Below are 25,530 nucleotides of genomic sequence, written 5' to 3'. Positions count from 1 at the left end.
CAAATATAGCTGGATGTAACACAAGAGTTCTGTTCAACGGATCAAGTCTGACCCCTGCCTAGGCAGGAAAGAGCGCCTGAGGTCAGATGATCCCAGTCAGATGCCTATCCAGCCTTCTCTTAAAGATCCCTACGGTAGGGGAGAGCACCACCTTCTTTGGAAGGCAATTCCAAATTTTGGCCACCCTTACCGTGAAGAAGTTTTTCCTGATATCTAGCCTAAATCTGTTCTCTGTTAGTTTGTGACCATTGTTCCTTGTTACCCCACGAGGTGCCCTGGTGAACAGAACATCTCCGATCCTTTGCTGCATTCCCCTAAAGAATTTGTAGGCAGCCACAAGATCACCTCTCAGGCTTCTCTTGCGGAGGCTGAGGTAGTCCAGCTCCCTCAATCTCTCCTCATAGAGCTTGTCCTATAAGCCCCTAACCATATGAGTGGCCCTCTTCTGGACCCTCTCGAGTCTCAACATCCTTCTTGAAGTACAGCGCCCAAAACTGGAAGCACTACTCCAACTGCAGTCTGACCAATGCTGCATAGAGGGGACGTATCGCCTCCTTGGATCTATTTGTCATGAATCTGTTGATGCATGACAGTCCCCCTATTCTACAAAAAAGGTGTACCCGAAGATAAATTTGTAGGCTTTTAATTTTCTTTGGAAGAGGATCTACTCTGGGCAAGAGTCCACTTCTTTCACTGCTTCCATTTTGAGTGGTGAATGTCTGACAGAGCAACACAAATTAACACAGATTATATCCAGTACTATAATATGAATCTTGTCATGTGCTCTAGTTTTACCATCAGAAGTGAGCATTGTTTTTTGGACAATAGGGGAAAAACTTCTTTTTGCAGATCCCAGCTAAAGTACTGTTAGCTCCTGAGGGCTTCCTTTACAATGAGAGACTATTTCATTATAGCTGTCAGTATGTACATCTGAATACACCTGTATGAGTCAATATATTCACAGAGTAACTTCAATACAGATAAATTAGCATCTACTATTGTTCATTAGGTTCCATTTTAATTATGGGGTCATCTTTGTGCCTTAGTGAATGCTTCAGAAAGTTAATACGCAAATAGTGGAAGAAGAAAGAAATATCAAATGTAAAGCAATTTGTATGTTGCAAAGGAATTCAGTCCCCTCTAAACTTTGTTCACAAATGGATATCACAGGCTTAACCCCCACCTACCTAATGATTCTGCTACTTGCAAATTGTTTGCAAAGTTTTGTTTTCAAATTTGACTGGTCTGCTAACATTTTGGGACTTGAATGGGAATCAATGATAAAATGTTAAAATCCTGTGGTTTTAAGTAGAGTAGGTATTAAATATGTATTTTCATTATTTTTAAGACCGCTGCTTAGCACCAGATTTACAGTATGGTCGTTACATCACAACCCAACGATTGTTCAAGTTGAATGAAATCCTGATATATGAATGTGATGATGGGTATCGGACCACAGGAGGAAACATGACTGAAGAGGTGACATGTCATCCACATGGATGGTCTCTTACTCCAAACTGCACTAGTATGTTTTTGTCCTTTAAATGGCTTCACTTAACCTTTCAAAAGTTCTCTAACTCTGCAGACTTTGCTTCTTATTGCAGAAAAGTATGCAGACACTGGGTGCTTTTTAATACTGCTTTTCCCAGCGTATGTTCTATTTTTCTCTCTTTCTATCTAGAGTTAACATGCTCTTTAAGTGTGATGGAACATGGACGTTTCTATCCTGTGAAAAAAACCTATGAAGAAGGAGATGTGGTTCAGTTTTTCTGTCAGGAAAGCTATTCATTCAGTGGATCCGATTTAATACAGTGTTATTCCTTTGGATGGTATCCAGAGCCTCCATTATGTGAAGGTAACTCCATTATTGTTATGTTTATGAGACATAGTCCTAGACTCTGGTGCCCATTGGTCCCTGTCCCAAGGGCTTACAGTCTAACAATAAGGCCCAAGATATGGATAGATTCCCAAGTAAGAATGAAACATTTGTTAGCTTAAATCCGTCTAGTGCACTAGATTCTTAACAAGATGAACTACAAAAAAAAGAATTACACTTAATCTCTGTGTAAACTTATGCAAAGAAGAATGGATTGGTCAAAATGTGATGAAAGTGGGTTGCTTGCTTTTGAGTACACGATTCAGGAAGGCATGGGCATTTTTTTTACAAGCAGTGCTGTTAGGGATGAAGAGCTATTTTGTTTTAATCCTTTTCCAGACTAGCATAAACAGGGAACAAGTTAAAATATTTACATATTGGGAACTCCCTGATCTGGCTCAGTGACACTGTTATAGCACCATCATCCTACAAACTTGGTATAAATACCATATTTCATAAACAAACCCCCCTGGATGTAGTATTCACCCTGTTTTAGAAAGGCAGGATGAAGAAAAAAAAATCTTCCCTTTTAAGTAACTGAGCAGGAGCAGCTAGGGAGCCAAACCATTGTTCTGCACTCTGAGGATCACCGCAGATTTTACTTGCCATACTTCTAGCATATGATGCACACTCCAATTTCCAGCAGTTGGCTTTTAAGGAAAAAGGTATGTGTTGTTTTCAAGAAAATATGGTATACTGGCACTAGTTTGACTACAATGAGCTAGATTCTTCATGAAAGCTGAAATAGAGTATGTTGCCTAGAACTCTTCAGGTTCTGCTATTTATCGTATCATTATTTATCGTACATATTTCATTTGCAGCTTGTGGCAAATGGTGCCTGCTATTTTAAAGGCTGAGCCAAACAGTCGGCAGGTGCTTGATTGTGGCAGCCATTTTGAGATACTGGCTACCTATATAAACAGAGCAGATTGTTGCTGGCAGGTCAGGTAGAAATATTGCTCGGCTGAACTGCTGAATGGAACGTCTCTAGGTAGGGGCAGGAAGCTCTTGTTCCTGGGCATGACCTAAAACTGTACTCTGCCAGGAGTGGGTGGCCTGGTGGGGCTCCCAGTGGCACGGAAAGTACTAGATCAGTTACCACCCCAGTGGAAGGCAGGTTGAGGCATCTCAATAATCCCTAACCCCCACATGATTGTTGGTAGCAGTTGGGGCCAGGCATGGCTACGGCCACCTGAGCCCCCACCAGGGAGGGAGTAGAAGACGTGAAGCCCCAGTAAGGGTAGGCCCCAGTGAGGGGACGTGATATGGAGTGCCAATGAAAGGGAAACCAGAGGGTTGGGAACTTGAGGTGTGTGTGTCTATATAGAGTTGCCCCAGAAGGGGCCAAGGCAAACTTGGCTCCAGTTGGGTAACTGGCTGGCCACTACCCTGGTGAGGGTTGTGGGAGAGACCCAAAAGGTAGTACATCTGCCAGATAGTACATCCTATGGCCAAAGGGACCCCCTCCAAGAGGATGCAAGGCGGTACACATTGTCGATGCATGAAAGATACCCTGTAAGATGGGGTGGAGCATGAGAGACCCTAGTGAGAGGAGGACAGTATGAATGTGTGTGCATGTCTGAGGCCTGACAACAAGGGCTAAGCTTGGTCCAGCTGTAGGCTGGGACCATTGTCACCTGGATGCCAGGGGGCGCTATCTGCAGCTCCATTCCTCCCCTACACAGTAGCCCAAGCCTTGCAGATGGCATTGGGGCAAGAATGGGCAGGCTTCCGCCTAATTATTACATCAAGGTGTGGCAGGAGAGTGAGGCAGGCAGCTTACCTGTAGATGGGGGCGGGGGGCAGGCCAGTGCTTGCTCTGTCACAGCTATTAGTTGTGAACCTCATGTAACGCTACATCACCAAAGAAGTGTGCTATGGCAACATAGCATCCATGAGTGTCTACACATCACCAGCTGCTACTTTGCTGTAGCGATGTGCTCCCCCTGGTATAGTGTGCTGTTAAGTAGCTGCTAAAAATAACCATGTGCTGTGTGTATGGCGCAGTACAAGCTGTTCCAAAAGGAAGTACTAAGTTATGGCGCAGTAACAACGTTGCCATAGTGGCATGTGTAGACGTACCCAAAATCTAGGAAATTTTCAGTTTGCAGGGCTTTTTTAAAAAAACATTTACTTTTGTTTAGTTAGACTAAAATCAAATTTCAAAAAATGAAATTTCTGGCAAATCAAAGACTTGGTTTTCAGTCATTGCTACTGGCAGGTAGGGTGTGTAGCAGTAGGTTGCCCAAATGTATGTTGGAGCTAACTAAGCACTTGTTACACTTCTAACATACTTCAATTATTAGGAGTTCTTATCTTGTCTGGGCTGCTTTCCCTTTTGAGAAATAAGTCTTGAACCTCTTGGTGTTTCATACTGTCCCATGACGTACAACTCTACGATTGAACCATCCATGTATTTTTAAAAGGGTAGACTGAGGATGAGGAGGGGGGATGGGGGTCACAGTTGAGAGCTCTATATTGTTATTTTTTTATTAATTTTTAGCCAAATATGCATAATTTTGGGGGGTAATTTTTGTAATAAGTTCACAGAAAAAGTACATTTCCCAAGAGAAACAGTAATATAATAATAATAATTCCTTTTTGAATAAAATACGTCCATTAAAACAGATAGATCTATTGAACTTCTTAACTCTTTCACATTTACAAATGACATAATTAAATATTTTTTTTAAAGTCAACTGAAAGAGAAAATGGCTCTAAAGGTTTTTCTTATTTTCATTTTTGCAAGAAAAAGGAAAATTTACTCTGAAATTTATTTTGAGTAGTGCGTGTGGTTTTCTTTTGGTTCAGGCACTGAAATGAAAGTACTTTTGTGTACACTTCTGCTTAAGAAACCAGTTTACTTCCTTGATAAAGGTAATCTGATTAAAGCTTTTACTACCTGCCAAATAAATGCTTGTTTTCTTTCTAGACAGAAGAACTAAATGTCCTCTTCCACCTAAACCTCCTCATGCCATTGTACTCTCAGATTTAAGAACATATCATAATGGAGACAGAGTTCGTTTGCAGTGTCAGCTTAATTTTAAAATGAATGGATCAGAAGAAATCCAGTGTCAGAATGGAAAATGGTTGTTACCCCCAGTTTGCATTGGTCAGTAGCTTTACAAAGTCTGTGTCTGAATTAGACTTGTCAAAGAATGCCTTAATTTTCACCTCTGCTCTTTGTTTCCCTGATGAGAATACTTACCTCTTCTGTGAAGTGCTTTGGGATCTATGGAGAAGTACAATATGATGGCTGGGTATTATTGTTAATTTTGGGGAAGGTGATGGGGAGAGAAAATAGTTTGCAAGTATGAATGATTGTTGGAGATGGTTCAAACATTTTTACTGTGATTTTAGGAATCCAAGAAGTAGCAGCATGTGACCAGCCACCTTCTGTTGAGAAGGGTACAGCCATAACTGAGGACAAGGTATATTATAGTGGAGACACAGTTAGGTACAGATGTGACCCTGGCTACCGTATAAATGGGTTAAAGGAAATAATTTGTGAAATGGGAAAATGGACATCACCTCCTGAATGTATCAGTAAGTAATCTGCTTATAAATCCTCATTTCTGGGAGATGCTCAAGGGTGGATGCTGATATAAAATCCTGGATGGATAGATTTAGGGACCTTTTTTATCAGCCTCTAACAAAATGTATTATTGACTTCGTGTCCCCCAGAGAAGCACATGCTTGGGACCTCTGGACTCATTTGGTCTCTTGAGTGCCACCTGGAGCCAGCCTAGGCAACACTTCTTGAGAGAGTCAGCAACTCCCTTTGACTGAGACCCTGGCCCTGAACATCTCTGGTGATGTGTGGTCCTGCGTCATTGGACTTCCTTCTAATTCATCTCTTGACAGAGGGACTTTATTTGTTAAAAGGAGAAAAGAATATCCCCCAGGTTCCAAGCAGTGAAACGGATAGATAGTTTCTCTTCAACAAAGAGAGATAATGAGGCAAGAGCTATCAAGGAAGATGGCTTTTCCTCCTCCAAAGGATTAAACAAGTCCATCTGTCTGCTGTCCACCCTGTATAGCCCAGAGCACCCCAAACGTATCTCAACTATTCTCTATCCAATCTGTACAGCCTCAAAGTGCCCCAAAGGTGCCTGTCTCTTTCCTTGCTTTAGACTTTCTCCAGTTTACAGCCAACACTCTTCTGGTACTATTCCGTCTGTCATGATGCTCATCTCCGTCTCCTCCAAAGGATGAGTTACCAAGTCCACCTGAAGTATCCACAATACTATTCAGTTCTTTCACTGCTGGATGTCCATCTTGTTTTGTCTTAGCAGGGACTCTATTTACCCTTCTTTCCCTGTGTACAACCTAGCTGGAGAAACTGAGGCATACAACATTATTACAATGTAAACACAGTTCATACAGAACTATTACACTATGGATTATATTGTATTACAATTATACACTATATTTTCACTTAAATGCCTGTTAGTTGCTGGATGTTAGCACTTATAACTGTTCACAGTATTGCTGAAAAATTAATATTCAGGAACATTATTAGTTATTCTTTTGGTTTTTGTGATGTCCTCTGTGAGGTCCCTTTTTGTTTGTTTTGAGCACCCAGAAACATGTTAGACACTTCAGAAAACAAGTAAAGACAGTCCATTCTCAAACAAACATTCAATCTACATCAACATAACCCAAGAGAATATAACCCAAAACCAGAGTCAGGAGGACATGGGAGATGTGGTAGACGTTATATACCTAGACTTCCAAAAGGCTATTGATCTAGTATCTTATGATATTCTTGTGAGGACTGGAAGATTGTGGGCTCAGCTGCTTGATGGTTCAGTGGGTGGGAAACTGGCTACAGGGTAGAACCCAGAGAGTTCTCATGAATGCATCGGTGTCAACCTGGCGTGAAGTGGCCAGTGGTGTCCCCCAGGGGTCCATGCTTGGACCAGTGCTTTTCAATATCTTTTTCAGTGATTTGGATGGGGGAGTGAAAAGCTCACTGGCCAAGTTCACGGATGACACCAAGTTATGGGGCAGTGTGGTCCTGGACAGGCTCAAAAGTTGGGCAGACTGGAACCAGATGAAGTTTAACACTTCCAAGTATGAGATGCTCCATCTGGGGGCAAACAACCCTTAACATGCATACAAGATCAGTGGTGATGGCTTGATTTACACCATGGCCAACAGGGACCTAGGTGTAATGACTGACCATCGCATGAATATGAGCCATCAGTGTGAGGTGGTGGTCAGCAGGGCAAACAACATACTAAAAAAGAGAAGGTTGAGAGGGGACTTGATAGCGGCTTACTGCTATATCAGAGGAGTGCACCAGGAGCTCGGTGAACAACCTCTGAAGACCAGGACCAATGGATACAAACTCCTGGTTGGAAGTGGGTTGCTTCTTCAGGCTTAATACCAAGAAAAACTCCTTTACCATCAGAGTATCCAGACTGGAATAAACTCTCTCCAGAGGTGGTGCATTCACCTACCCTGGAGATTTTCAAGAGGAGACTGGACAGTCACCTCACTGGGGTCAACCCCAGTTGTCTTGCTGCCTAGAGTGGGGGGAGCTGGACCCAATGATCTGCAAGGTCCCTTCCAACCCCTACCCCATCTATGAATCTGTGGACAAGATCTAGGAAGGATGAGTGTGGCAAGAAGTCTGAATGGCATGTACACATGTAAGGCTCCATTTCTTTTTGTAACTCATTCTTATGAGAGAATGTGTAACTAAGTTCTTAAAGTTGGTTTAAAGAGATTGTGACCTTAAATTTGTATTACTTCTGTAGGTTTTACTTCCTTGGAAATTTAGTTGCATTTATTCTGTTACTATCCACTTAATGCTTGTGTCTATATAGTTCTGTATACTAAATCTAACTCTGCATGTGTGTAGATTCTATTGATCTATATTACACACAATGATTTCCTTTTTAATCCATGATTCTTTTCTTAGAAATGCAGGAAAACTGTACCTCCCCACCTCTAATTCAAAATGGTGATGTTGTTGGGCCATTATTGACAAATTACACGACAGGTTCCTCAGTGCAATATAGATGTCAACGTTACCATGTCCTGGAGGGCTTTGAAACTATACACTGTGTTGAGGGAAACTGGACACCTCAGCCAGCTTGCTTAGGTAAGTCTAGTAGAAAAGTTATATAATATATAGAGTGCTGAAAGTGACACACAAAATCCCGTTTCTCTGTCTACACAGACACTAGACTAAATATAATTCGACTATTGGCAACATGGCTAGGGACAGAAATTACACACAAGCCAATGAAAGTGACTGGAAACCTGTTCAAATGTGTAACACAACATAAATTCAATGCACATAAACTTTTCAAAATGGCCAAACCAGTTTAAGATAAACCAGGATGCTGTAGTATCAGGTTTAACTGATTTAGCTTAAATAATGTATTGAACTTCTGTCCCAGATATCCTCCAGATTCAAGTTAACTGTCATCCCAGGATGTTTTGCACCTCCAGAGCAAACACCCCCCCACCCCCCACCACTTTTCAGGGTAAAGGCTAGCTGTGGCCCAAGCAGGGAGGTGAGGTATAGAGCCTCCGGTTTCTAGCCTGGGCCACTGCAGGCATGTGGCTGCATTTCCAGAATCAGAAGTGAATGTCTGTTCACTTCCTTATAGGTTTAATCTACACATCTTAGACTATCCTGTGAAGATTGAATTGATTCATCCTCAGGCTTTTTTTGATTGTCTGTACTTAGTCCACAGTTTTTTCCTAACGTGTTCTTTAAAACTTGCAGTAAGAGAGTTTCCATAGCCAGCTGAAGTAGCCTGCTCTACTGTGTAGCTATCCCTGTAATTATTTCTTTTCCTAATATATCTAACCTAAATTTTCTTTGCTACAAATTAAGCCTACAATTCCTAGTTCTCATTGGAAATAGAGATGGTTTTATCACCATATTTTTTAATAATCTTTTATATATTGGAAGACTGTTTTTTTGCGTCTTGCCCTCCCCCCCTACCCTCAGTCTTTTCCTCAGTAGAATAAACGAATCTGATTCCTTTGACTTTCCTCCAAGATCATGCTTTTCTAAGTTTATCATTCTTGTTGATTTCCTGTGGATGTTAGACTGTTGGCCCATCACACTCTTGGGGGCTTTCTTGAAAACTGGATACTATACTCCAATTGACATTTCATCAGTTCCAGTTACACGCAGTTATTACCTGTCCTATATAAGGCATTCCTGATAACACATCCCAGAATGGGTCTTATGGGTGATTTTGCAGTAGCATCACTTTGATTCATTAAGTTTCTGATCAATATTAATTGTTGCAATCTGTGGTACTATACTGCCTAGGTGAGTAAACATATAAAGAAATGGTTATTTTCACCTAAGTTTCAACTGAGATTTTAGAATCATTGTGTTATAGACTGTTGCAGAACTCTGTAAACATTAGAGTTCAGAAATCCATGGCAAAATATTTGTGTCAATATGAATGTTTATCTTCCAGAACCGTGCACTATTAATGAACATGTCTTGAACAATAGCAACATATTGCTGAAATGGAGACTGGAAGGAGAATTAATTTTCCTACATGGGGACATCATAGAGTTTTTATGTAAACAGGGGTATGAGTTGGCACAATCTACTGAAACATCTCCGCTAACAGCTCATTGTAATCGTGGAAAAATAAACTATCCAACATGTATTATGGAAGGTAAAATAATAGCTGTTTTTTGCTTGTTAGCTTGTCTATTTCTAACACATTAAAATGGGAAACTTTTTTCAGCAGGTAGGTGTATGGACTTGGCTAGTCTATAACAATAGAAATTTAGGGTGCAATTTTCCTCTCAATAGAAAAAGTACATTTTAAAATGGCTTAGAAAAAAACCCTGATACATCTTGTCCTGGGTGGCTAGTGCAGCAAAAGGGATAGCGGAAGGCATGGATCTCAAGGATTTGAGAGAAATGGGGAATACAAATTTAAGTGCATACATAATATGAACTTTTTACAGCCAAATAGATGGTCAAATTCAGCTCTGAGATTGATAACCTCACAGTGAGCTTGGTAAGAGAAATAATAGAGATGTATAGTATTTGAATGAAATGTGGTATAATGATAATCATTTTATAAGCCCTGGCTATGTGTTACGTGTATCATGCAATTAACTGGTTAGTCATAAAATAAATTTAAACTGACAGTTAGACTGGCTACAAGTGCAAAGTAATTTGTCACACCATTAACTGGTTAATCGCACGATAAATTTTGATCAGGCATACATGCAAAATAATTATTGTGAAAGAACTCTATCCCAGCCCCCCTCTTATTGGGTTGTCTATTTTCCTCCTCTTACTTTCTCTGGGCCCATGTGTCTATCAACCCAGTTGCTAGGCAACCACTTGGCTGCCTAGGGAATCCCCTAGGGTGGGGGAAATTCTCTCTTCATGTGGTCAGGTCTGTTGTTAAACTTTCTGCCTTTGGCCTGGGAGGGTAGTCCTATGGCAGCGGTCCCTCCATAAGGTGAGGGCTGACATCTTTCAAATCACTCATCGCATCAGTGATGCTCAGAAAATACCTGATGTTGGTTGGGTCCAGGGGGTGAGGTCAGAAAGCTTATAAAAAGGATCCCTCCATCTTGGGAGGAGGAGACATCTTCTGGTTACTAAATCACGCTGAGTACCTAAAGAATCCTCTGGATGTTCCTGTGAGTAATTTATCTGACTTTTAGCTGGTAACTTAGACCTAAGTGTTCTAGACTAAAAAGGCCAACAAACCCCTTATACTGTTTTCCTTAAGGATGTTTTCTTTCAAAATTCTTCTTGTTTTGTATTCCATCCCTATGCCTTCCCTCTTCAATCAATAAAAAGCTATCTATCATAGCAAGCCTAGAAGTAAACATTTGAGAGGGATTGGGCAAGTCTTTTTTGCTCCCTTTGCTTGGCTGACTAAGGGGGACTACTTTCTATGCTTCAGGCCATAAGAAGCACCCAGATATATCTTGCTAAGCAACCCCTGGGTCTGTGTACCCTGAGCAGCACAGAGCCTAGCAGAGACCAGAGCTCAAGTGGTGGCAGTGGTTACCCCAGTCTTGTGGGTGTGCTCCGGGAATGGGGTCAGCCAGACATAGGAGCCCCAGGAGAGGCACTCGAAGCTTGGTTTTTGGTTGCACACAGTGAGGCGGGCGGCTCAGCACGAGGGCGCCCACTACTGGCCTGCCATATTTATCACAGTACAAATGACCATTCAGCTATAGGTAGAGCCAACCAGCTCTAAAGTTAGTACTTGAAAATGTGCAACAACTCTATAGCTGGTTTCTATCCAGCTTTAATTTGAAATTGTAGCAGGCCCATATAGTCATTTTAAAACTGTATTGTGATATTTCTTGCATTAAATGTCTATTCATATTGTTTATTGTGCAGAACCCAAAGAGAAATGTGGCTTTCCACCTATAATTAAGAACGGAGGTTTTATTGACTCGCCATTGACTGAGTATGACAGTGGTTCTTCAGTTGAATACAATTGCTCTAGTTTTCATTTCTTGAATGGGTCTAAGAGAATCTACTGTTCTGAGGGACAATGGACTACTCCACCGATTTGTTTTGGTAAACCTAACATACATTTACTATATATAAGAGCAGCAAAGTAAAAATTTTGATTCAGCATCATGTATCCAAGTTGTAACATTAATTTTATAGTTATAGATAATCAAATTAAAAGTTCTTCACTAGAGCAGTTTTGGGTAACTCATAAAGCTGTATGGACAAGCTTACAAAAGGTTGTGTCCTGATTTTCTGTTTCTGCATGAATTGGAGGTATTCTTATAATAACCAAACATACTATAGTTTAGAGCCAAATTCTGTTTGACCCTTCCTGAAAAAGCTGTTAATGCAAAAGGTGGATGGATCCTCCTTGTTGCTTTATCTGAGACAGTTGTAAGGGCAAAATGACAGTGTTAGAAAAGTGCATGTAACCCATTAGTTGCATTAGACTCCTAATAGGTTGAATAGAATCTGGCCCTTACTGTCTAAAATAGTAGGAGAAAGCAAGCTAAGGACTGGGGGTGTTTTCTTCTCGCATTTTATATACAAGTTGTAGTCAGATGCATGCATCTTTAAATTATTTATTTGTATATTAAAGTATAAGGAGATTAACTGTGATTTTTGTTTGTTTGTTTTTTACTTCCTTCTTCCAAAGAGCCATGTACTTTATCACACAATATAATGGATAAAAATAACTTAATACTGAGATGGAGTTTTGACAACAGACTTTATTATATTCATGGGGAGTACGTTGAATTTCATTGTAAAGAGAACCATTTACGAGCACCATCAACTTCAATGTCTGATTTTAGAGTACAGTGTAACAGAGGACAACTGGCATATCCAAGGTGTATTGAAATAGAAAGGCAAGGCAATATTTCATTTGAAATATATGTGCATGCACTTTTTATATAATATTTTAATAACTTGACTTTCCTACCACTATTTTCAGGATTGTTAACCTAGACACAAAATGTCACTTGGATATACTTTTATGTGGTTAATATACTAGAAATGTCTTTCACACATGGCTTCTCTGACTTATGTAACTTATGGTTGGTCCTCACTTTGAAGTTGAAAAGGAATGGAGTATGGAATATCAATACTTCAGTGGAATATGTAATACTTCAGTGGCTCTTTGGGTGTGAACTTACTTGACACAGAACAACCCTTGCCCTATAAAACAATCCACTGTCTGACTCCAGTTGCAGGAATCAGCTACCATTTTTGACCAGAAGAACTTCAAAGCCTTTTGTAGAATTGGGGCTGTGACAATAAGTCCTGGGTAGAACTAATTTGGGAATATCTGATATCAGTAATAGTCATCTTCAAATGACTATTTTTTTCTAGTCTGTATTTGGATACTTTGCTGATTCTGCCACAAATGTTTTGCCATTAACTGATTGACCTTTGTATGGATGGTTCTTTATTTTTATCCATCAGTTAACCCGCTTTTTCTTTGCTGTGGACTTTCTTTACTTATGCAGAAGAGTCCTCATTAGAAACATAGAGTTCCCACTTTCTCAGGGAGCCTGCAGTAGAAGGCCTTCCTGCAAGCACAGCACAGCAACAGGCATGCTCTCCTTCTACTGTAACATGAACACAAAAAGCAAAGTGAAGCGTGTTACCACATCAGCCTGTATTTTCTGGGACTTAATGGGTGCATACAGAAGTGCAGGTCCTGGTTCTAACTCATGGTGATTCATAGAAATCACTGTGAGTTAGACTGATCCTCCCAATCCAACAGACATTAGCTGTTGGATCAGGAGGGTGAAGGATTGAAGCAGATCTGGAGAGAGAGGCTGCATTTTTCCCTGCATCTCTTCCCCCTGGCTCTGCCCCCGCTTTCAGAGCTCTGTTGCTTTCTCTGGATGGGAGGGGGGAAAAGGCAAAGGAGAGAGGTCTTTTGGGGTTTTTCAGCCCCACTGGAGTGGGGGGGGCATAGACAGATTGAAGCCCCCCACCTCCAAGGTGAGGGGCTCCAATTCACCCCCACTCCAGGTGATCTTCCTCCCCTGCCTTATCCCCCTTCCATCCAGAGACAGCAGCTGAGCTGGGAAGTTCTTGCATCCAGAGCAGACAGAAATTATTGAAGTTGCTCTACTTAGGAGCAGCTTCATTCATAGACATCAACTCTGTGGGTGCTCTGGGGCTTAAGCATCCACCAAACAAATTAGCAGGTGCTCAGCACCCATGAGCCATGGCCATTTTGGTTTTACACGTTAGATCTCTGTGCCTGTTTGCAGACATTAAAAAAGCAAACACCCTCCCCAACCAAAAAAACCCCGAAACCCATGTTTTAGTGGAAGAAGCATTTTCAAGGGGCTGATCATCTGACAAATGTCACTTCTGTCTGCGTCTCACGTATTGCTTCTGCAGTACTCCCAGCATAGGCAATGAGAGAACCAATTTACAATCCATACCCGTTTTCCCTGAGTTGACACACCGTGCTGTAACACTTGGGCCAATCAGGCCAGACCTTATTGTAAAACTGCTAGGGGTATCTCATTTGAACTGTATACACTAGGTATAAATATTATATGTTAGTAACGGAGGGAGGTAGGTGTTCCTGTTCATGGTGCTACCCTGCTATGACTGTTGCATATTACTGTTTGCTACCAGTACATTTCAAAATTTTACTTTTCTGAAGCATTTTTTACTTGCAGTGGAACAATTAATATAGGTAAATGTTTTATTTCCAGGCTAAATCACCTAGAGTTCATGGTAAAATCATTCCTAATAAATAGTAATGGAGTAAATTTAAACTATACAAACAAGAACTGTGTCATCCATCATTTCATTTTGATGCATATGGGTTTTGGTATTGTTGATACTGTTCTTTCCACCTCCTGTAGACCTGAGATAGAAAGATAAAAATCATTTATGTGATTGTAAAGTATAACAGCTGTTGTATTTGCTTTCATAGGTAAGAAGCTAGCAGTAAATGACTTCCAAGGATGTGAAAGAAAACATAGAAAGAAACTGTATTTTATTTTGAAGCTAAGATGATACTGAACTTTGCTTAATAAAATAGCATTTGACTTCATGGTCCCACAAGAAAACTTAAGAAAATACATATTGCACTGCATGTTCTCTTTGTTTTTCTTGAATAAAAAGTTGCACAGAAAACTTTGTAATTCTAACTACATTCAATAAATGCACAGCCCAAATCTTTCCTGTTATGAAACGTTTAACCTTTGGAGTGCCCAGGTTCAGGGCCTGAAGAACTTGGGGTAGCTGTTGCAACTTATCACTTAAATAGTAAGAGACCCAGAACTTTTATCCCAAAATCAATTAAATATATTAAAACTAAGAAATCTTCTAAGAAAGACCGAGATCTTTCATGTATTCTTATCCTTCCAAGCAGCCAGCCATTGGCAATAGTGTCTTATATATTTTTGGCATAAATGATCTCTTCACTAAGCAGTATTGCTTCAATTCTGATCAGACACTTTTGAGTGCTGTATGTAGAAATGAAAGTATAGTTCAATGTTTTTCAACCTTTTTTAGACTCAAGACATCCGCAGTAGACTTAGTGCACCTCTCAGTAAATGTCAGTTCTCAGTTTTTGCTCAGTTTTTTTACTACAGAAAAACAATAATGCCATTCTTTTGTTGTAAAGAACTCTGAAAGACCGCAATGGGTCAGAATGGTTTGAACACTGTGGATTCCTACTTGAAGTCTCTGGGTGCATACAGACAAGTGTGCACATGTGGTCTGCAGTGCCTCAAGGCAGCTTGATGCACCACAAACTGCATGTGGTACATGTGCACCTGTTCTCCAAACTCATTTGCAGATCCTGGTGTCAAAAAAAATTCCCCCACTGCTAAAAACAATATGGCACATGTGGCAGCAATGTGCACCGCCAGCAAAGGAGTCTGGACAGCCAGAGCCACACTGGCTGCTGGCCAGGTTCCAAGGGCTGGCTCAGTGCCACTGCTGCCCCAGGAGGCACCCAAGCCCCAGTTAAGGGTGCTGGGGGTGCTGGCCCCAGCCTGTCTTACCCCACCCAAGTCACTTGGATGCATGCTGGAGCCCACATGTAGGGGGGTTCCCGGGGATAAATAGCAGTGGCACAAATATGCTGCATGTTTGCATACCTAATAATGCTAGCCGTGTGTGGCACAGCACCTTTGAAAGAATCTCAAGGCACTCCATGGTGCTGTGCTCCCTGATTTACAGTCACTGGTATCGCCAATCAAAAGATTAAGTCAGGGTTGTCAAATTCACTTTGTGCTCCAGGGCAGACCCAGACCATGGGCTCCTTGTGAGCTGGATCCAGTCTGGGACACAAGTGTCAGCAGACCACATGGCAGTAATGCAGCAGAACATATGGAAGTGGCAATGGAGCATATGGCAACAGCGGTGACAGCAGACCATGTGGTGGTGATGACAGCAGAGCACATGCTGGCAAATCCAGCTTCTGCCATGTGCTCCATGCTGGAATCAGAGCTGCTGTTACCAAGTGCTCTTTGCCATGGTGGAGCCTCTGGCTCCAACACTGGGGATGCGGTGGGGGCTAGAGCTGCTGCCACCATTGTGGGTGTCATTGCCACCACTGTGTGCTCGACTGCTGCTGGCTCTATTTGCCATGCATGCTCTGCTACCCCTATTTCTGCAGGTCCCAACTTCTAGTTTCTCGCTTAAGGTCCAGTGGGCTGGGTACAGTGGTTCCACAGGCCAGCTCGGGCTCTGGGCCTCATGCTTGACACACCTGGCATAAGCTATCACCCTGTTTCACCGACATGACTGGTCGACAATCCAAACAGCCAGAGGAGGCTTACCTGGAACAAAGCACTGTGTGTGCACACGCACATATATACATACACGCACTCATCCCAGGTATATAAATATACTCAGACTTTGATTTACACAGTATTTTTTTTGCACAGTTTCAAGAATGCATGGTCAATTAATTGTGACCATTTATTTTTGTACATATTATGGATTTACACGGTGCAGCACAGTTGCCAAGAATCAGCTGGTCACTTCCCACTGCCCTCCACCACGCTGCTTTCACTGCAGCTGGTAAATGTGTTGTGTTGTGGTGGAAGGGGAGGGAGGAGGGAAGGGGTGTTGGGCAGATCAAGGCCCCCCGCCCATGATGATGGAGGGAGTGGGGCAAGGGCTGGGGTAGGTGCAACAGAGTTGCAACTCATTGTGTGGGGGGGTGTGGAGATGGCGTGGTGGCTTCTGCTGCTGCACACACCCCAGGAGGGCATGGGGGGGGCATGTGCCACTGCATTGGTGTGGGGTGGGGCAAGTGGGCTGCAGCTGAAGGCTTTTCTTGGCTGGGTGGGCTCTGGGCTTGGGGTGGGCAGCGGCTGCACTGGGAAGGGGGTATGGCAGAGGTTGCAAGCCCCCCCAGATTTCACCATAGGCCCCATATAGCACTCTTCCAGTACCACCACCACCCCCTCCATTTGCAAATCTGGCTCAAGCCCTGCCTCCACCCATGTGCTGGGAAGAGCCAGAGCTGCGCCGGATGGGTGGCAGCGACATTGGAAGGAGGCTACGGGGGGGAGGTTACAGTGAAATTTGGGGTGGTCGTAGCCCCTCCCAGTGTCACCACTACCTCCCGCAAGCCCAGCCCCAACCAGGAAAAGCCTAATATAGCCCCGGCTCCACCCTGCAGCTGCAGCCCACTCGCACCCCACCCAAGCAGATCTGGGAGCACATGCCCCCCATGCTCTTCTGGGGTGCATGCAGAGGCAGGATCTGCCCCCCTCCCCATGTCCCTGGATCAGCCGCAGGTCCATCCCCACCAAGCCCCTTCCCTCCCCGCTCCCTCCCCCCTCTCCTTCCACCACCCAGACTTACCAGCTGCATGCAGCTCTCCAAGCTGCTGGGCTCTGCTCCTCGCTGCCTGTCTGCTGTGCTGCAGCTGTGTGCATGTACAAGTATTTATTGGCCAAATTATTGGCCAGATCTGGAACCTAAACCTTTATTTCCCATAGAACCTTGGTATCGCTTTATGCAATTTCTATTTGCATGGGTTTTTTTTCCAAGAAAGTAACCACTGTGTAAATTGAGGCCCAACTTTATCACCTCATTAACTGAAATGAATTTAATTCAAATGAAGCTCTTCTATGCATTCATGTGTTCAGCATCTTTTACCTTTTCAGCTCTAGATGCTACCCAGTTAGTATACAGGCTGCTTTTGGATTCCTTCTTAAGGCACTGGACTTTCCCCATGTCTTGTATTAGAAGCCTATGTAACCCATTCAGTGTTCTAGATTCTCCCTAGTTTCAAATGGCTAAAGAAAATGTGCTGCAGTAACTATTGGACAACTGCATTTGTATTCAATGTGTCCCTCTGGGTTACGTCTCGACAAGCGTGGCCATTTGTTTCCCCGGGGACAAGCAGAAGTGGTACAAGGTGTGCTGCTGCTATTTATGGTGAAATTTTAGTGCAGAAAAGGACTAAAAGCTTTCCTTTAATTCTAACAATAATCACTGTGTATACCTGTCTGGCCATAATACATGAAGGCTGAGTAGAGGATACCAGCTGAGGTTGGAAGTGGTATATGACAAAAATGGGACAGTGCAACAAGAAATATTGAAGGTTTGAAACTACTTCAAAGAATTTCTAAACACAGAGTACAGAAATGAGAGAAGAGTTATTGAGTATCAAAATGCTGAAGTCAAAGTAGTAGAGCCTTTGCTAGAGGAGATACAGATCTTTTAAAAAATTCAGAAATAATAAAGCACCAAGGATTGACAGTCTTCCGGCTTAATGCCTGAAATTTGGATTCAAAGCACTAAGACAGCATCTTCATAAGATGATTTAAAAGTTCTGTAGAGAGGAAAGAATACCCCGAAATGGAAGCAGGCAATAATACAGGTTTCCCTCACTTTATACAGGTTCTGTATGTGCAGATTTGTTCTTATGCGATGACTCTTTTTATACCAAAAATTTGTTACATGCAAGGTCAATTCCCTCTTATGTGATTGGTGTGGTAGAAGCTTGCAGTCAACTGCTTTGTGTGGTGCATTGTGGGTGCATGCACACCCCACCCCAGCAGGTAAATCTGTGAGGGAGTGAGAAAGGGCTTGGGGGTGGGGCACGGATCGAGGCCCCTTTGGTGAGGAAGAGAGCTGGGCACAGGCAGGGACAGGGACTGCAGTGAGTGGGACCCCAGCCAGGACAGGTGGTGGGACACTCAGAGCCTGGGCAGCTCATTCATGGGGCTCCACCCACCCCAACTCCAGCACCACATGTGAGAGGTAGTGTGGTGGGGATGCTGCTGTGGAACAAAACCCAGCTAAAGGAGGAGAGGTATGGAGCTGGAGGGACACCACCAGGGACCGGAAGTGCAGCCAGAACAGGGCTGCTGAAGAAAAAAAGAAATGCCGCACTAAAGAAAGAAGGGAAAAAAACTGCCACAGGCCAGGGGAGAGCCGAGAACGGTGCTGGCATGGACCCATTTTATGGCAGGGTGACAGTTTCCTTCCTTCAAGCCCACTGTGTTTGAAGCCAGTAGGCACACAGGCTGGGAAATTGAAGACATGTACAACCATTTTCAATAACATGAAGAGTGTGCCCAGAGATAAGGGACTCTGCAGCATTGGTGCCAGGTCACAGCACCTGACTGCAGAGCCCTTGGGATTTCCAACTTTGGTGAACAGACCAAATTAGGAGGTCCAGTAAATGACCAGATTAAGAAGCGTGCATGTGTTGGGTTGATTGGAACAAAGGAATATGCTGACAGGACAGAATCCAGACAGTATGACAACCACAGGGAGAACAATCAATGCCCACGGGTGAAGAGTCATCAGAGGGAAGAAAGGGATTTCAGAGCAGCAAAGGTTCCCTGGTGGGGGAACCTGAGGGCACACCAGCAGTCCGTATCACCCACCCCACTGGTGGGAGTGAGCCTTGGCCTTCAACCTTTTGGCTGCTGACTGCTGATACTAAAGAAAGAACCACAGGGTGAAGCTCGCATACTGGCCAGATGTACCTTCTGTCTCAGACAGCCCTAGGACTGGTAGAAATTAGAATTGTTTGCCTTGCTTGCATTATTCGTATCTGTTATCACTGTGTATCAATAAAATTTGCCTATTATTGAAAGGAGAAGTCATGGTTGATCTGAGGGTTTGGGTCCACCTGCAACAAGTTATCTGGGTCATAAATCCACTGCCCACACCAAGAATTTATATATGCAGAAGATCTCTACCAAATAGGAGAGGAAATGGAAATAGTACAAAAGCGATCATAAAGTCAAATGCCAAAGAAAATGGGTTCGTTATCAACGTCAGCAACACTAAATGCTAGGGGTGCACTGATAGAGTTTTTTGGGGCCAATACTGACAGCTGATACTTAAGGAGGCATACTGGCCAATACCGATCTGATACAGCTGCCCTCAGGTGGTAAGTCCGGTGTAATGGAAGGGGAGGAAGGAGGGAAGCGGCAAGGGGGGGAAGATCAATGCCCTCCAGCAGGGGTGAAAGGGGGTGCAGGACGGAGGTGCACCTCATGGGGTGGGGGCAGCTCCTGCTGCTGCTTGCACCCCGGGAGGGCAGGGGGCATGTGCCCACAGATTTGCATGGCATGGGGTGGGCTGCAGCTGTGGGGTGGAGCTGGAGGTGGCGCTGCACAGGGCTTTTCTTACTGGGGACTGGGCTCAGAGCGGGCTTCAACAGTGCTGGGAGGAGGCTGCAGCCACCCCAAAGTTTGCCACAGCTTTGCTCCCAGCCCTGTGCTGCTGCCCAGAGCAGCCGCAGCTTTTCCTGGTGCTTGAGTGAAGGAGCTGTGCCTGAAAGCAGTGCAGGGCTGGGAGTGAAGCTCCAGTGAAATTTGGGGTGGCTGCAGCCTCCTCCCAGTGCTGCTGGAGCCCACTCCAAGTCCACTCCCTGCAGAAAACAGCTAGACGCAGTGCGGGCTCCAGCTCCACCTCACAGCTGCAGGCTGCCCCATGCCTCCCAGATCTGGGGCACACACCCTGTCCTGCCCTCCTGTGATGCAAGCAGCAGCGGGAGATGTCCCCAGCCCATGAGCTGCTCCTCTGCCCCCCCCACCACCCCAGCTGGCTAGCGCCTGCCCTTGCCCCCTCCCTCACTGTGGGGGCATTGATCTCCCCCTTCCCCTTCCAACTTAGCAGCTGGAGGCAGCTCTCCACACTGCCAGGTTTGCTCCATGCTACTCTGCGGCTGCGTGCAGCATGGGCATTTATTGGCCAAGTTATAGGTCTCATTGGGCTAATATCTGATATAGACAATTTTCTTTATGTCAGTACCAATCCGATATCGGACCAATGTATTGGTGCACTCTACATGATCACATCCAGAAATAAATCTCAATCCCACAGGGGAAGAGAATGACAATGTGGAAAAAGTAGAAAAATTTTAAATATTTTGGAATAGTAATCACTGAAGACAATGAAACAATTGAAGAAATCGAGGTAAGAATTTATGGTGCTAATTGTCTGTTGAGCCTGGATGAAATAATGGCATCAAGGAAAATCTCAAGAAACCTTAAAATCCAACTTTATACTACAAGTGTTTGACCTGTCCTTTCATATGGATGTGAATCCTAGATGATGACTAAGGCAAAAGGAAAAATACTGCAAGTGTTTTTAAACAAAATACTAAGGAAACTATTTGGTGCAGTACATGAGAACAAAGCATGGAGGAGAAGATCTCAAGGGGTTATGGATCTTTACAAAAAACCTGGGGCATTTTTACACATGTATGCAGCACTGGGCGCTTTGACCCATGCAGTTGTATAACTGGTGAAATGCACATCAGAGCACAGAAAATGGCAGCAGGCCACTTTTGAACTAAAACACATTAGAAGTGTTTTGGTTCAAAGCGCACTGCTGCCTTTTGCTCCGTGTTGACGCTTATAAAACTGGAAGTGACGCAGCGTGATGTGTGTCAGCTTGTGTGTGGAGCAGCCTCGAGTAATCGCGTCAGCTCTGATGCACCATATCCCTGGCATGTCGCAGTGCGAAAAAGTATGTGTATGAATGTCCCTGATGTCTTCAGCAAGATAAGAGTATAGAGAATGAAATAGGCTGGGTATATTGTGAGAACCAATGAGAAGGCATGTGAAGCAGATTTCAGAAGCTGAGGCAGAGGGCATCAGTCTTCAAGGGGGACCAGAGCAACGATGGGAAGATAACATAAAAACCGATCAGGAAGGGGGAGGCAAAGATGCAACAAGGTGGAAGGAGATTGTGTAAGATAGGAGGAGATGGAAGGCTTTACTATAGGCAGTCATAGGACCTTGAGGCCTGTATGACCAGAGAGAAAGAGGGGGCTGCATGTAGATTTGTATCTTATACCTAACTAAATCAGAGAAGTAGCTGCTTTCTGCCTGACTTCAGACTAACATGACTTAATTACCTCTGTATAATAAATGACCCAAGCTTTAGAAACATGAGATTTATAAACATTATTTAAAGACATGCGCATCTTGCTATGAGCTTTTATTTCAGGTTTGAGGCAAGCTAGTATCCTATTTTGGGAGAAAACAGTTGTATCTCCAGCTCTATAAATCTTCACACCTTACTTCACTTGTTATTTCTCTTTCAGTTTTAGATAGGATGTGCATTTGGCATACTAATTGTCGCCTTGTTTGATAAATTGTAGCATTATTTGATAGTATGTATTGAATTGGGCTCCCATAGGAATGGTAGAGCAGTACCAGGTAAGGATTAACCCTTTATGGTGCAGCAAGCTTTTTGCCAATGCTAGTTGTGCTTGTGGAAAAGCTGTGCCGTGCACCCTCTGGTTCACGGCAGGTTATCTTGGGTGGGGTAGGAGAGGTAGGGGCCAGCAACTGTGCTGGCCCCAGCAGCCTTATCTGGGGACTTCGGGGAGCTGCAGCTGAGGTGAGCCTGCTGCTCAGAGCCTGGCCAGCACCTGGAATGTTCACAAGGTTTCGTTGCTGGTGCTTCCTGGGGGTGCACAGCTGATCTCAGGGCATGCACATGCACCTGTGTGTACCCCCTATGATCATAGAATCATAGAAGTTGGGTTGGAAGGGACCTTGTAGATCTTCAAGTCCGACCCCCTGCCTGGGCAGGAGAAAAACTGGGCTCAAATGACTCTAGCCAGGTAGGCATCAAGCCTCTTCTTAAAGACCACCAGGGTAGGAGCCAGCACCACTTCCCTCGGAAGTTGGTTCCAGATCCTAGCCCCCATGACTGTGAAGTAGTTCTTACAGATGTCTAATCTAAACCTACTCTCCAACAACTTGTGGCCATTATTCCTTGTTATGGCAGGGGGCACTAGGGGAAACAAGGTCTCTCCCAAACCCTTCTGGTGAGTTTATAAATGGCACCAGGTCCCCCCTCAGCCTTCTCTTGTGAAGACTGAACAGGTTCAGGTCCCGCAGTCTCTCATTGTAGGGTCTGCCCTGTTGTCCCCAGATCATGCGGGTGGCCCTCCTCTGGACCCTGTCCATGTTGTCCACATTCCTCCTGAAGTGGGGCGCACAGAACTGGACACAGTACTCCAGCTGTGGCCTGACCAGTGTCATGTAGAGGGGGAGGATCACCTCCTTGGCCCTGCTTGAGATGCACCCGTGTTTGCACAACAAGATCCGGTTAGCCCTGCCAACCGTGACCTTGCATTGTTGGCCCATGCTCATCTTGGAGTCAGTAAGGACTCCAAGAGCCCTTTCTGCCTCTGTGCTCTCAAGAAGGGAGTTTCCCACCCAACTAGTGTGCTCATCTCACCCCAAATTTTGGTATCACCAGCAAATTTAAACAGGTAGCTTTTCACCCTGTTGTCCAAATCTCTGATAAAGGAATTGAACAGCGCGGGCCCAAGGACCGAGCCCTGGGGCACTCCGCTGCCCACTTCCCCCCAGGTCAAATATGACCCATCCACCACCACCCTCTGAGTATGATCCTTCAGCCAATCTGCAATCCATCTGACTGTGTAGGCATCAATGTCACAGTCGCCTAGTTTTTTAATGAGGATGGGTGGGAGACATTGTCAAAGGCCTTGCTGAGGTCCAGAAAGACTACGTCCATGGTGACACCTGCATCCAATGTTTTTGTGACCTGATCATAAAAGGCAATCAGGTTGGTCTGACATGACTTGCCCCTAATGAAACCGTGCTGGTTGCCCTTGAGCATCGTCTCTGAAGCCGGCCCATCACAGATGTGCTCTTTGAAGATCTTCTCAAAGAGTTTGCCTAGGAATGAGATAAGACTGATGGGCTTCTAGTTGCCTGGGTCCTCCCTCCTCCCTTTTTTAAAGATGAGGACCACGTTGGCTATCTTCCAATCATCTGGCACCTGGCCTGAGCACCACGAGCGCTCGTAAAGCCATGCGAAGGGCCCTGCAATAACCCCTGCTAGCTCCCTCAATACCCTGGTGTGGGAAGTATTTGGACCGGCTGATTTGAACACGTCCAGCCCCTCCAGAAGCTCTCTAATCCAGTTCTCCCCGACCTGAGGCCTGGAGGCATTCCCCTCGAGTCCGTCTTGCATCATGGTGGGGAACAGTGAACTGCCCTATTTATATTGGAAGCCAGTGTTTTAAAATGGCTGCTACAATCAAGCACCTGCCAGCTACTTGACTCAACTCTTAAAGTGGCAGGCACTACCAGTGCTCTGCCACACCGTCCACTTCCCCCAACCCTGGGGCACATGAAAAATGACCATCTATTCTGGAGAATAGAAGACTGAGAGGAGATTTGAAAAGTCTTCAAATACCTAGCATGTGATTATAGAGAAGATGGAGATGGGCTTTTCTCTGTGGTTCTTAGGGGCAGGACTAGGAGAAATAGCCTCAAACTGCAGCAGAGGAAATGTATGTTGAAAATTAAGGGAATCTTTCTGACTATGAAGGTGGTCAAGAAGCACTGAAACAGGCTACCTAGAGATGTTGCAGAATCTCCCACCCTGAAAATTGTCAAGAGCAGGTTGGATAGACACTGGGCTGGGATGCTTTAGTCAGGGATGATCCTCTCTTGATCAGAAGGATGGACTAGAAGACATGATGAGGACCCTTCCAGCCCTATTTTCCTATGTTTCTGTGATCCAATTTCTTCCTCCTGTAACTGTTTTATATTTTTTTTCTCTCTTTTCTGTATAACTGCTGCACGGCATTCTCACATTTATGTAATCTTGAAGTCTTAACAGTTAATCAAAACAAGCGCCTGGTACTGCTCTCTACTGGCAGTAGGCCACACACCTGTACTTTGTAAATTTTACTTCTTATCTAAAAAGTGTCAGTTCTGCAGAAACGAAACTTATGCAGAAAATATGCCTAGTAACTACTATGTAAAAGAAATTTTCCTATCCCTGTATGCTTAGCTTATATCATAGTTAGTGTCATAGAGGCAGTCCAACCAACATCTATAAAGAGGCAAAGAAGCAGGAAACAGCAGAGACGACAACAGGAAAACTCTGTAGACCTGATCACCCTGCAGACCAGTTCTCAGCCTCCCCGCCTGGGCATATCCCAGCGAAGACAAGGGCCTTGAAAACCCAACAATCGACAACTCACTGTGTTACAGTTTTGTACTCTACATCCCATTTATGAGCTGTTGACCAGTTCTGGGACTTAAGGAGCAGGCAGCTGCACCTAGCATTGGACTAGCTCCAGTGTTGGAACGCAAGGGCTGGCTCTGGAACCCCGTGAACCAACAGACCCCCTTTGTATCCAGCATACTGTAACTGAAGAAACATCAGAGACTCCACTTCTCGACTGCCTCTCATCGTAGCTTAGACAGCATACCTACGATCCCTGTACTTGTATTTACTGCAACTTCATTCCAGTCGGCTTCCCCTCTTATTCGTAAAAGGGTGAGGCCAGGTGAGTGAATAAAACCTTTTTGTTTTACCTTATATCTACTCTGTAATAACTTCTACTACTAACATCCCATCTCAATGAGCCGTTGACCAATTCTGGGACTTAAGGAGTCGGCAGCCGCACCTAGCATTGGACTGGTTCCAGTGTTGGAACGCAAGGGCTGGCTCTGGAACCTCGTGAACCAACGGACATCCTATAGACATATTACAAAGAAAACTAACAACTAACTCTAAGTCGTCTACTTGTGCCAGCTCGGCGAACCTCGAGGGCAGCTATAAAGCTACCTCCAATCCTGCCCCACAAGCCGCGCGCTCACACAGCTCCGCAAAGCCCGCGGCTCCCCATGCGGTGCCGGAACTGCTAGCCCGGCATTCCGCCACAGCTCTGACCCTG

General features: G+C 44.3%; 1 protein-coding gene across 1 annotated transcript in view; it reads left to right on the top strand.

The window, feature by feature from the left end:
* The window catches only part of LOC149864170 (complement factor H-like), a 99,100-nt gene that overhangs the window by 13,081 nt on the left and 60,489 nt on the right, over window positions 1-25,530 (top strand). Inside the window, exons 4-12 of the mRNA XM_090049759.1 lie at window positions 1,349-1,525; window positions 1,682-1,855; window positions 4,809-4,988; window positions 5,237-5,422; window positions 7,806-7,988; window positions 9,334-9,540; window positions 11,244-11,426; window positions 12,019-12,229; window positions 14,986-15,124. Of these exons, the coding sequence (XP_089905885.1) occupies window positions 1,349-1,525; window positions 1,682-1,855; window positions 4,809-4,988; window positions 5,237-5,422; window positions 7,806-7,988; window positions 9,334-9,540; window positions 11,244-11,426; window positions 12,019-12,229; window positions 14,986-15,124 (1,640 nt within the window). The remainder of the gene's footprint in view (window positions 1-1,348; window positions 1,526-1,681; window positions 1,856-4,808; window positions 4,989-5,236; window positions 5,423-7,805; window positions 7,989-9,333; window positions 9,541-11,243; window positions 11,427-12,018; window positions 12,230-14,985; window positions 15,125-25,530) is intronic.

The sequence above is a fragment of the Crocodylus siamensis genome, chromosome 5 (genome assembly GCF_052110815.1).
Source record: "Crocodylus siamensis isolate JL-2025a chromosome 5, ASM5211081v1, whole genome shotgun sequence".
Classification (NCBI taxonomy): Eukaryota; Metazoa; Chordata; order Crocodylia; family Crocodylidae; genus Crocodylus; species Crocodylus siamensis.
The sequence above is the reverse complement of the archived record's forward strand: the minus strand, read 5'-3'. Positions and strand labels throughout refer to the sequence as shown.